This window comes from Micromys minutus (genome assembly GCF_963924665.1).
Source record: "Micromys minutus genome assembly, chromosome: 29".
Classification (NCBI taxonomy): domain Eukaryota; kingdom Metazoa; phylum Chordata; class Mammalia; order Rodentia; family Muridae; genus Micromys; species Micromys minutus.
The window spans coordinates 1549009-1561134 of NC_137964.1; the positions used below are offsets into that span (position 1 = coordinate 1549009).

Genomic DNA, 12126 nt, shown 5'->3' on the forward strand with positions numbered 1-12126 from the left:
CAGAAGAAAAAGGGCCACACAAGGGATGATGCTATCACAGCCAGTCCCAGCAGTCTGGGGAACTGGGCCAGACGGGCTCAAGGCTCGGGACTGAGGCCTTGGGCAAACCCTTCCCCTCTCTTCACTATGGCACTGGCTTAGGAGGCCTGTGTGGGACACTTAGTACAGTGCCCAGGACAGCCGAGCAGCTCTGTCATTAGTGAGGCTCTGGGCGTGTGATGTAAATGCTCAACCAACATGAATGAGTGTCACTGTTGCATTTGTGATGACGTTTATTACAAGATCTAAAGCAGATCACCTCAGGGAGCGAGGAGTTGAACTCAGAGCTCCTAAATCTAAGCGGAAGGAGGCCAGCATACAGCTCCCATCTTGCTCTGGTTTCCTCCAAGTATCATTGCCACTGCTCCCATCTCACCAAAGCCGCCTAAGGTTTTCTCAGGGAAGAAACCAAGTCTCCGGCACAGAAGCCTGCTGGATGAAGGATGGGCTGAGCTGCCCTGAGACCCACTGTGCCTGCCTCGTGCGCTGACACATCATTCCTCATCTTTGCAGAGTGAGCCTCAGCAGAGTCGAGTCTCACCTCCCATTCCCTGAACCAGCAAGTTCCCAGCAGGCCTGAGGCCCATCAACCCTCCCTGACTGAGCCAGGCTCCTTCCAATGACTGCAGCCTGGTCAGGCCACCTGCCTTCCAGGAGTCACCAAGCTAAGCATACCCATGTCCAGGGTTTTCCCAGCTTCAGGCTTCCAGTCAGGCCTGGGTTACCCTTTCATTACTATGACACAATATTCCAGAAAAACAACTTACAAAAGTAAGATTAGTCTTGATTCACGAGCCCATATGTGTTCAAAATATGGCTGTGTAGGCTGGGATTGCAGAGATAGAGAGGAATCTTTGTTTATGGGCCCTGGCACTCCTGCAGAAGGGTAAATCTTCACAGCAGGGGCTTGTCAGCTCTAGGAGGTGTGGGATAGCCTGATCTCCTAGGATAAAGATAGTCTTAAACAGGCAGGTACATCAAATGGTAATATAGCCCAGGCTGGCCCTGAACTCCAGGTCCTCCTGCTTATGCCTCTTTGTTGTTGTTGTTGACATTGTCATGGTGATAGTGGTAGTTGGTTGGTTGGTTTGGTTTGATTTTCTAAGACAGGGTTTCTCTGTGCAGCCCTGGCTGTCCTGGAACTCACTCTGTAAATCAGTCTGGCCTTGAACTCAGAGACCCACCTGCCTCTGCCTCCCAAGTGCTGGGATTAAAAGTGTGTGCCGCCACCGCCTGGCATGCTTCTATTAAATGTTGGGGCTACAGGTGTATGTCATTATACCTAGCTATAGGGGGTCATGGAGACCAAACCCATGCCTTTTCCATGCTAGGCAAACACTAGCCCAGCTGAGCCAAAGCCACAGCACATTTGGGGAAATGCTCTCTCTCTGTAAGTCAGCATCTTGCCCCTTCTTGCCAATGTGCCTGTTTTACCAGTGAGTTTTCCCCCGACTGCTGATCATCCCTCCTGTCAGCCAGGCACATTGCAGGGATCCCTGCCACATCCCTTGTTGCCTTCACAACCTTTTGAGTGGATGCTCTTACTGGGTCCTTTGCAGGAGGATGAGCTTGAACTCAGAGTAGAGATGTGACCTTCAATGCCAATGGCACTGGGCTCAGGAGACCGGATCCTAAAGATGGGTGCTGGGAGGGCTCTCCAGGATTGATGGATGCAGTGTGGTCTCCATAGTGCTTAAGAGTGTTTTCAAGAACTGGTGAGAAGAGCCTTTGCTCAAAGACCCTTAGACAGCCACCCTTGGCCCTTCCCTTCTTCCTGGGGTAATGCATTCTTTAGAAATGCTCAACACTAAGCGTGCATGTGTGTGTGTGTGTGTGTGTGTGTGTGTGTGTGTATCTCTGTATGTGTGATTACATGCACACCTGGATTTGTAGAGTGCAGCCTTGGGTGTCATTCCTTGAGACACTCTCTACCTTGTTCTTTGAGATGGGGTTTCCACTTTCCCACAGGCTTGCATCTTGCTGATTTGGCTAGGCTAACTGGCCAGCAAGCCACAGGGACCCACCTGTTCCTACCTCCCCAGGTTATAGGCCTGCACTATTCCTCTGGGCTGCTTTGCACACAGGTTATAGGGATCCAACTCTGGTTCTCATGTTTGTACCCAAATTACCTTACCAGCTAAGATATCTCTCCAGCCCATCAACACTTTGGAAGCAAAGGATGAATGAGAAAGTTTTGCTAGAGCCCTTACAGGGCTTGAGTTGGATCCACGTGAACACATACAAACTCCCTTCTGTGGTGACCCAGTGAAGCCTGATTATGCTGGCCACCACAGGGCCAACCACAGGGCCACCACTCCCTATGCCAGCACCCAGCCTCTTAGGAAACCTCTTGACTTCCCACCAGATCCTAATGCAAGACATAGGGTCAGGGAGCCAGAGCCATTTCCAGTGGCAGTGTGGCCATCGGAGGCCTTTGAAACTGAGAGGGAACCCAGCGTTTTCTCAGGCCTGCAGGAATCAGGCCTCCAGCCAGCATGTACATTCCCCGCCAAGCCCGTTGATTGAACCAGATCGAATCGCCTCTCACAGCCCTGTCACTGTGGAGCCCACGATCGATGGCTGCTTTATTACACGTCACACATTTTAATCAGAATCAATAAGCCCCATGATAAACAATTAAACAATTATTTCTCCCTCCATGGAGTTCCTCTGTTGAAATCAATGGGGACAGAAACACAGTGTCAGGCACATGGGAGCCATTCAAGGCCAAGGCAGGTCTCAGGCACCCTCACCCTAATTCTTCCACAAAGGCTGGAAGCCCCCACCCCCTGCACTTGCCTCCCACCTCCCAAGAGAACCTGGTAGAGGCCTTTCACATCCTAGACTCAGGTTAACTATAAAGAAAAAGAAATTAGGTTTTAAGAATGAGCTGAGCCCCAAATCAGACAGTGCACAGAGGAGACCGGATGCTTGAAAGAGCATTGTCTGAGATGTGGGTGTCATCTGGACACACTCATCCTTGCAGGTAGGGGCTGGGGCCTCTGGATACCCTTCCGGCTGGTTCTGCCATGTGAGTCAGACCTGATCTGGTGTATCCAACATCAGCTAGAAGACAACCTGCTCTTTCAAACCAAGGACTTGCTTTTCTTTCTTTGTGAGCACAGCAGGGGAAGCATGCATGTACGTGTGTTCATATGTGTGGGACCACATGTGTGAGTGCACATAGAAGTCAGAAGGCCAGTCTCATGTGTTGTTTTCCTTCCTCAGGTATCATCTACTCTGTTTCTTAAGACAGAGTAGGTCTTATGTAAGTCTTAAGACAGGTCTCAATGGGACCTGAAATTCTCCCATTAGGTGAGGCTGGCTGGCCAATAAGCCCCAGGTCTGCCTGTTTCCAGCTCTCTCGAACTAGAATAAAAAGAAGGCACCATTGCACCCTGATTTTTGTGTGGGACCTGGGTCCTGAGCTTGGGTCTACATGCTTGTATGGAAAGGTCTTTTCCTGCTAAGCTAGCCTACCCTCTAGCCTCAGGACTTCCTTTCACGGTGCCCGTCCCACACAGGGGCTCCCATTGGCAGTCAGGGGGCAGTAAGGAATGGTCTCTCATGAGTTCCTGCTTTTCTTCTCCTATGGTTGCAGAGAGGCCAGCGCCCCCTAGAGAGCTCCTGGTACCCCAGGCAGAAGTGACAGCACGTAGCCTCCGGCTCCAGTGGGTCCCTGGCAGCGATGGGGCCTCCCCTATCCGGTACTTCACAGTGCAGGTGCGAGAGCTGCCCGGTGGAGAGTGGCTGACCTATTCCTCCTCTGTCAGCCACGAGGCCACAGCCTGTGCTGTTGAAAGGTACTGCAGAGTGAATGGCGAAGGAGTGGGGCCAGGGAGCAGGGGAAGGGAGGGGCAGGGGGAGGGGCAGGGGGAGCGGAGGAGGGTGAGGGTAGGAGGTTCAGGGAGGGGGTGGCAGGGACACAGGGGGAGGGAAATCGAGGGGAGCGAAGAAGGGAAGGAGGTGAAGGAGAGGGAAGGAGGTGAAGGAGAGGGAAGGAAGGGGAAAGGGGGATTCTGAAGGGCATGGGGGAGGGGCAAGTGGGAGGAGTGGAGGGGCAAGGGGCAGGAGTTCAGGGGAGCAGCGGGGAGGGGCTGAGGGGCAGGGATGAAGTGTGTGTTGAGGGAGAAATATTCAGTATTCATCTTTCTGAACCTAGGGAATAAGTCCTTTGTCTCCCTACTGCACAAAGGAAAAAAACAAAAACAAAAACAAAAAACAAAACCAAAAGCACCTGTTGAAAGCAGCCTACGGGAGGAAGGGTTTATTCTTGCTCCCAGTTTGAGGCCATCCCTCGGGGCCCTGAAGGTATAGAGCAGGAGCTTGGAGTCCTCCAGTCCTACTGCATCCTCCCATTCTTTCTCCATTCAAGGACCCCAGCCCCTGGGATGGTGCCAACCACACTTAGAGTGGGTCTCTGCACATCAATTAACCCAATCTAGGTGATCCCCTGTAGACAGTCCCCAAAGTGTGACTGCAGGGTGATCCTAGAGTCTGTCTGGTTGGCAGTGGATGTCACCCCTGGGTTATCTCACGCGATCTAAGTAGTGTCCTCCATAGTCACTGCTGGTGAGAGATGCCTCTCCCCTCCCCCGTACCCATATCCCTCCTCCCCTCTCTGTTACCCTCCCAAGTGCTAATGGAAAAAATTAGTTTTTAAGTGAATAATTTAACAAAACTGATTTAAAGGTATTGAAAGAAAAAGGACCCCTACTCTGAAAGTCTCCACCATGGCCCTGTCCAGCCTACACAGTAGGTATCTGTGTGTCCTACTGAGAGCTAGCCCCCTGTCTCTGTTGACACTTTCCATACCAGGGACCCAAAATCTTTTGGGCTCCCACACTCCAGATGTGCCACACTCAGGCCCAAGAACATGGGAGGTAGGAAGAATGGGGCTGAACCTGGGCTATGCCCTGGTATCCCCAAAGTGAGATGCTGGGAGTGAGGTAGTGGGAAGGAGGTGAGTGACTGGAGGTGAAGGCCAGAAAGACACCCCTTCTCTTTGAGGTATAACTCCACCCCTTTGTCTGGCCACGTGAAAGACAAGATGAAAAGCTCAGTCCTGCTTTCCAAAAGGCATTCTGAGTGTCCACAGACACTGTGTTTGGTGAGGAGAGGCCCCTGTTTCAAGACAGGCAGCTTCATTTGGTCCAGACAAGACCTGTCAGTTCCCCAATAGGCAAGAACCAGAATGGAAACCTGTCTCCGACAGCATCCTGAGAGGCTGTTTTTGTCTGCTGTCATGGTGTCACCCCTAATAATTCCAGCAGCTAAGTTTACTTCCATCTGCCACATGAGATCAGCCAGTGGAGAGACAAGAGTTTAACCGTAGAGGTCTGGTGGCTCTTTGCTCAAGTGGCTGTAGCTCAGAGCACAGCATGAGGGTGGGGTGTGAGCTGCCGGCATCATGATATATGCAGAACTACTTCTATTCTTGAGACCATGGATTTAGCCCTGGGCCATTGAACTGCAGGCTGTGACTGTCTTAGGATCTCCATTGCTGTGGGGACCATGACCAAAATATAAAGCAGCACACCAGTGTCATTTCACTGGGGTTGGCTTACAGTCTCAGAGGTTTAGTTCATTGTTCTCATGGAGAGAAACATGGCGGCATACAGACCATCAATCATGCTGGAGTCAGAGCTGAGATTCTACAGGCAATAGAATCACTGTGTCACTGGGCATGGCTTCAGCGTATATGACCTCAAAGCTCTGCCTCCACAGTGACACACTTTCTCCAACAAGATCACACCTCCTAATAGTGTTATTCTCCATGCGCCAAGCATTCAACCACATGAGTCTGTGGGGACCAACCTATTCAAACCACCACCCTTACCCACACCACAACGCTTTCTGAAGGGCATTGGCAGGGCAGGTAAAATTCACATGTGAACATTCACAGTTCTAGCTCATGCTGGATGATGTGACCATGTGACATGGCATGACCATGTGACAGGGCAGTATGTATAATAGAGTTCAGTCCTGTGCTGTGAAGTCTCCTCATTTCCTGACCCTTGAACACCGAGGAAATCGATGTTAATCTTAAAACTGTGCCTTACTGTGACTTGTGCAGCATCCGAGTTTGGAAGGCAAGGAGTATAGAATGTGCAAAGGGCCCGGGGACACTTCCACAGTGCGGATGAATTTTACCTCGCCCACAGAGGCAGGGAGAAAGAACTTTCCAGAAGGCAAAGAGAAAAGGACCATTTATTAATTGTCCACTATGTGCCAAGACCATTAGATTGCTGATTGTGATTCAATGTTCACAAATGGCCTCAGGGGCTCTGATCTCATATGAACCAAGTGAAACCCATAAAAATCAAATGACTCACCCTGGCTGGTAATGATGGAGCTACACTTAAATTCTGTGAGGCCAACCCCACAGGAGAGGCTAGGGTTGCCCTGGAGGAATGACGAAGCATGTAGGGAAATTCAAAGATCAGGTCTTTCTTTCCTTTATCAGGGAAGTCCTTGAGGCTGCCTTGATGCAGAATTGACCCTGGCAGGATGGAGGCATGGAGTTGGGACTGAGGTGGGAGGGAGTGGGGGTGGTGGAGGCAGCTATGGTCAGAGGTGAGATCAGAAGGAGTGAGCAGGGCCAGATGCATTTGCACATAGGATGCTAGTTCCAGGCAACTATAGCTATCTTAGAGCCAGGGAAGCTCTCCGCTAGGACAGGAGCTATGATCACCAGTCACCATCATGACAGGTCTCCTCTGAGTCACAAGACTCCCTGCAGGTACCCAGAAAAGAATGATCCATGGTCCTCTCCAGGGGAAGCAGCATCCTCTTCTGGTCTCCATGGTACCTGCATGCACATAGATGCACACAAATACATTAAATAAGTAGATAAATAAATATGCCTCCCCCTACTCCCAAGCAACTACCAAAAGCTCCCCAGGATGGGGTGGCCAAGCCTGGAGATCACTGACCCCATCCAAGCTGTCACTTTTGGCTAGCTCAATCTTGTGCAGATGACCCTGGCTGCTGTGAGTTCCTATGTGACAGCCATGCAATACCCAAGAGGCAGCATTTCATAGTGCTGCTCCCCACCCCCATCTCTCCTGTTCCTCCTGCTTCCTCATCCACAGTGTCCTCTGAGCCATAAGGGAGGCTATGGATGTACCATTTAGGACTAACCACTTGACAAGTTATCCCCCCCCCCCCCATCCCATGTTGACTACTGCCCCCTGCAAAAAGAAGCTTCTCTGATCAAGGCTGAGAGAAGCCCAGGTCTGTGGGTATAAACACTAATATTTGAAAGCATGACCACTTAGGAAAATACAATCATATGTTCTAGGGCCTATAACTTCCTCAGCTATGGACTTTTGTCCAGGAGGCACATCTTGTCTGGAAGGTCAGTCTTACAGCAAGTGGCATGTGCCCACTTCTTCTACCTTCCCAAGAGGATTTGGAACAGCGCTGCCACCATAATGTGTTCATTTCTTCAGCAAGGTGTTCTTGAACATCTTCAGGTCCCACCACATCCTCAGGGATAAAGCCACAGGAGTTCCTGAGGATGCCCTAACCTCATCTTTAGGGATGTAGAATGATAATGTGGCCAAGATGTGTTGATACGTACTTCCAATGCCAAATCTTGAGGATATGGAAACAGGAGGATTAGGAATTCAAAACCATCTTCAAATACATAGTAAGTTCATAGCCAGTCTTAGCTACAGACTCAAAACAAAAGGGAAGGAAGAAAAAGGAAAAGAAGGAGGGGGGACAAAGAGCATCCAGGACTGTTATGTGATGGACACTTACTTTAGCTTTTTGAGATAATATCTAATAAATAATATTAACAAAAGCTGTGTGTAAACATGTGTGTGTGGTATATATTCACATGTGGGTGAAGATACAGTCATGCATGGGTTAGATGAGGATGACACGTTTGCTCTATCACCGTCTTATTTCATTGAGACAAGGTCTTTTACTGAACCTGGAGCTAGTCAGGCAGATGGTAAGCCCGCCTCTCCTTTCCCCAGCACTGGGGTTCACACACACAGCCACACACACCCATGTGGTATTAGGGACTTGAACTCAGATCCTACCCATGCTTGCACAGTAAGCCCTTTTACCCACCGAGCCATCGCCCCAGCCCTCTATCAGCTGTTTTAAATGAGTGCTTAGTACAGAGTCTCCCAATCGCCTCATCATTTAATTCTCAGGACAGCCTCTCGGTGTCTGTCTATTAGCTGCCCAGATGTCTGAGTTAGGTTTCACTGCTATGGAGGCACAACGTGACCAAGGCAACTCTTATAAAACAGAACATTTCATTGGGGCTGGCTCACAGGTTCAGAGGTTCAGGCCAGTGTCATCGTGACAGGAAGCATGGTGGCATGCAGGCAGACAGGGTACTGGAGAAGGAGCTGAGAGTTCTACATCTGAATTAGCAAACAGCAAGGAGAGACTGTGAACCAGACCTCAGAGCCTGCCCACAGTGACACACTTCCTTCCACAAAGCCACACCCACTACCTCCTAATAGTCCACAATAGACCCTGTGGGTCAAGCATTCAAACACATGAATCTATGGGGGCCCAACCTATTCAAACCACCATACCAGGTGAGGAAGTGTCGGCAAAACGGCCCATCCAAGCATGGCTAGGTGAGAGACCGGAAGGTATGTCAGAGCCAACATTTTTAAGGGCCCCATGCTGCCTTCAACCAGGAAAGCAGCTCGCCACTCAAATGTGGGGTCTCAGAGTATGAAGCTGTGAAGTAACAGGGATAGACAGGCATTTATCACTGATACCAGCCACAGTGGCTTTGGAAAAGCTGGGGACAGGTGGACTTGGTTTGTTTGAGCTAAACAAAAGCTGTCCCCAGAAACCACAGCAAAGATCACTCTAGGCAGGAGGCCTTTGGGGGCTTCCCGGTTAAGCTGAGTTAAGCCAGCCAAGACCAGAGAGTATCCTGGTTGCTTCTGGTGAAACCAGGCCTATAGGAGTCTAGGAATTGGCAAGGCCAGACTATTCCAGGGGCTTTGGGTACAGCTTTAGGGAAATGCTGTAATCGAATGTATTCAGAGGTAAGGGAGCACAAACATGCTCTGATCATTGCAACCTCAAAAACACAGCTCTCTCCTCAAGGGGTAGCATTTATTCTGAAGTCAAATATGAGTGAACATAGTCCAGGAACACAGACCCAGACTACTTCAAATACCATGTTCCAACGTGGTGACAAGTCCTTTACAGTAACACAAAGAAAGCCCCAAGTCAAAGCAATTTAAAATACACTGTTGCAAACCACAGGTAGGTAGTTACAGAGAGTGTCTGGCTTCAGAGGCTGTCTGGGGATTTTCTTAGCCTTTTGGGTAGGTGTGGAGGCCAGAGGACCCACCTGTACTTTCTAAAAGGCTTTGGCTAAAAGTCACGCGGATACATGCTCACACCCAGAGGTGGGCGTCGATAGCTGTTTAGGAGCTAATGGGAGGCCAAGTAAGTTCCTCCCAACATGTGACATTCTAGAAGTTCCGATCAGTCTGGTAGAATGACCTTGCCTTTTCTTTTCTCTTTTCTTTCATCCTTTCTCTTGCCCCCCTCCCCACCCTGGAACTTTAATTCCCAATTGTTTCTGGATTTGATTAATAGGTTTTTTTTTTCTGAAGAAAAGAACCTGTCTTTGAAGCCAGCATTTCCTTACTGGCCTATTTCCTTTCTGCCTGATGATCTTCCCCGGGAACTTTGTCCCTAGTACAAGCTGGACAGTGTATGCTTACCCTTGGTGTAGCATGTGCTCAGTACCTGGAAGGGGGAAGGACTCTCCTGTCATGTCTGGTTGGGGTTGGAGGGTGCAGAGACATCAGAAATCCAAGGTTGATGGGCCAGGACAGAGCCCTGATAGGAACCCTAGGTGAGGGGCAAGCCTTGCTCAGGATACATTAGAGCTAGAAGACTGATCTTCCAGCTCCTCTCTTGAGCCCAACCCCAACTCTACCCTTCCATCCTTGGTCTAGGCAAGCAATAATTTACTATGTAGCTTCTTATTAAAAAGGTATTGAATGTCCTCAGGACAAAATTGTCTCACTGCTATCTCTCTCAGTGAAACTGTCTGTCCCAGGGCACTATGGCAATGTAATGGGCCCTGAAAGGATCTAGTAGCTGTAGCCACTTAGTGGTTCTGTCTATCCTGCTTGCAGCGTGACCCAATTGAGCAGTTCCTAGGGCAGAGGAAACATCTTTCTGCCTCTCCATGATTCCTTAGTCACTACACAGACAGACAGACAGACAGACAGACAGATAGGCAGGCAGGCTCCCTATAGTCACTGACATTTTTTTCCATTGCAGGCTGAGGCCTTTTACCTCCTACAAGCTGCGCCTGAAGGCCACCAATGACATTGGGGATAGTGACTTCAGTGCGGAAACAGAGGCTGTGACCACATTGCAAGATGGTGAGCAAAAGCCAGCCCAACACAAGCACGCCTCACTGCTGTGCTAAAGGCCCAAGGGCAACTTTCTCCCAGAAAAAGACCCTGCTCCTGTCTTAAGCAGAGAGAAGGGGTCACCAAGGAGGGTGACAAGCAGGGGAAGTCCATTAGCAACTGACAGCCTGGGGTGTTCCTATACACCCCATGGTCATAAATCAAGGCCCCCCTGGAGAGCTTCCAGATGGAATGGAACTTGCTTTGATTGGCTTCCAAAACCCTCGTCCATTATAAATTGAATAATTAATGGAGGTAGTTAAAAATAAATGTCTGAGGGTAGCTGGGTCCAAGCAGTTTCAGATCCCCCAAAGCACCAGGTGGCTTCTTCACCCCCTTTGACCTCACAGGCACTGGGCTTGAAGATACATTGTCATCAGCAACCTGGTTCTGGGGTTGGGAAGGAGTGCAGTGGGCCCGGGAGAGCACTCTGTCAGACACAGCCATAACCCGATACTGAGTAACTCCCAGATCAGCCTCAAAGCCCAGGCACTTAGTGCAGCCACCGGGGCTTTGTGGTAACTCCCAGAAAGCTCTGTCTTTTTCCATTTAACGCTCCAGTGCAATGGTTTCAAATGGGCCAGGTCCCTGCTGCCTGGTCCTGTGACCTCACACCATCTTCACCCCCTCCCCCCCCTCATACCCTTCAGAGTTAATGTGCACCACACAAGTTTCAGGATACCTCAGGGACTAGCCCAGAGTGGAGGTAAGCCACTGCAGCTTCCCAGACACACTCAAGATGTTTGATGCAAAAACAAAATAGAAACAAACAAACAGAAAACAGCTCTCACTTCCACGGGAATGGGAGACACTTTACCTGGGAGTCAAATTCCAGTGACTATAGTCCAGGGGAACACGGATTCCGGTTGCCTCAAATATGGTACTCCAACATGATGACAATTCCTTGCATGTTTTATGATGGCAGAAGAAAGGAAATTTTAAGCAAGAACAATTTTGACTTTATGGGTGAACAAATGGTTGGGAGCACTGGGTAGGTGGGTTACAGTAATGTCCACTTTAGACCTCAGACTTACCTGGTGACATTTTTAGCCTTTGAGTTGGGGAAACTGGGGTCTGTTTGCACATTCCTAAAGGGTTTGTGTAACAGTCACAATGGTGTTAGATTGCACACAGTGGTAGGCAGTCAGTAGCTATCCAGGGACTAAGATAGCCAAAGATAATCCAGCTCCCCACCTTAACATTCCAGCTTTCCAGGGTCACAGAAATTGTAATGGTTAATGTAGGTCCAGATCCGCCCCACCCCCAACCACCACCTACCCACACACCCCCACCCACCCACCCCACACCCCACACATACCCACCCACACACACCCACATACACACACACCCACCCACACACACACACACACACACACACCCTCATCCCCCACACCCACCCACACACACACCCCCCACACCCACCCACACCCCCCACACCCACCCATACACACACACCCCCACACCCACCCACACACACACACCCACCCACACACACACACCCCACACCCACCCACACCCCCCACACCCACCCATACACACACACCCCTCACCCCCCCACACACACACACACCCCATACCCCCCTCTCCTGTCTGGTGCTGGATGAAAGGGACTCTGGCTTCCCTGAATCCCTGGAGAAGTGAACCCTGTGCACTCACCCTGGGA

General features: G+C 50.2%; 1 protein-coding gene across 1 annotated transcript in view; it reads left to right on the forward strand.

Annotated features, from left to right (window-relative positions):
* Positions 1–12126, forward strand: part of SDK1 (sidekick cell adhesion molecule 1) — a gene marked incomplete at both ends in the record, with an annotated part of 923105 nt that overhangs the window by 831166 nt on the left and 79813 nt on the right. Inside the window, 2 exons of the mRNA XM_080940510.1 lie at positions 3641–3842; positions 10330–10433. Of these exons, the coding sequence (XP_080796636.1) occupies positions 3641–3842; positions 10330–10433 (306 nt within the window). The remainder of the gene's footprint in view (positions 1–3640; positions 3843–10329; positions 10434–12126) is intronic.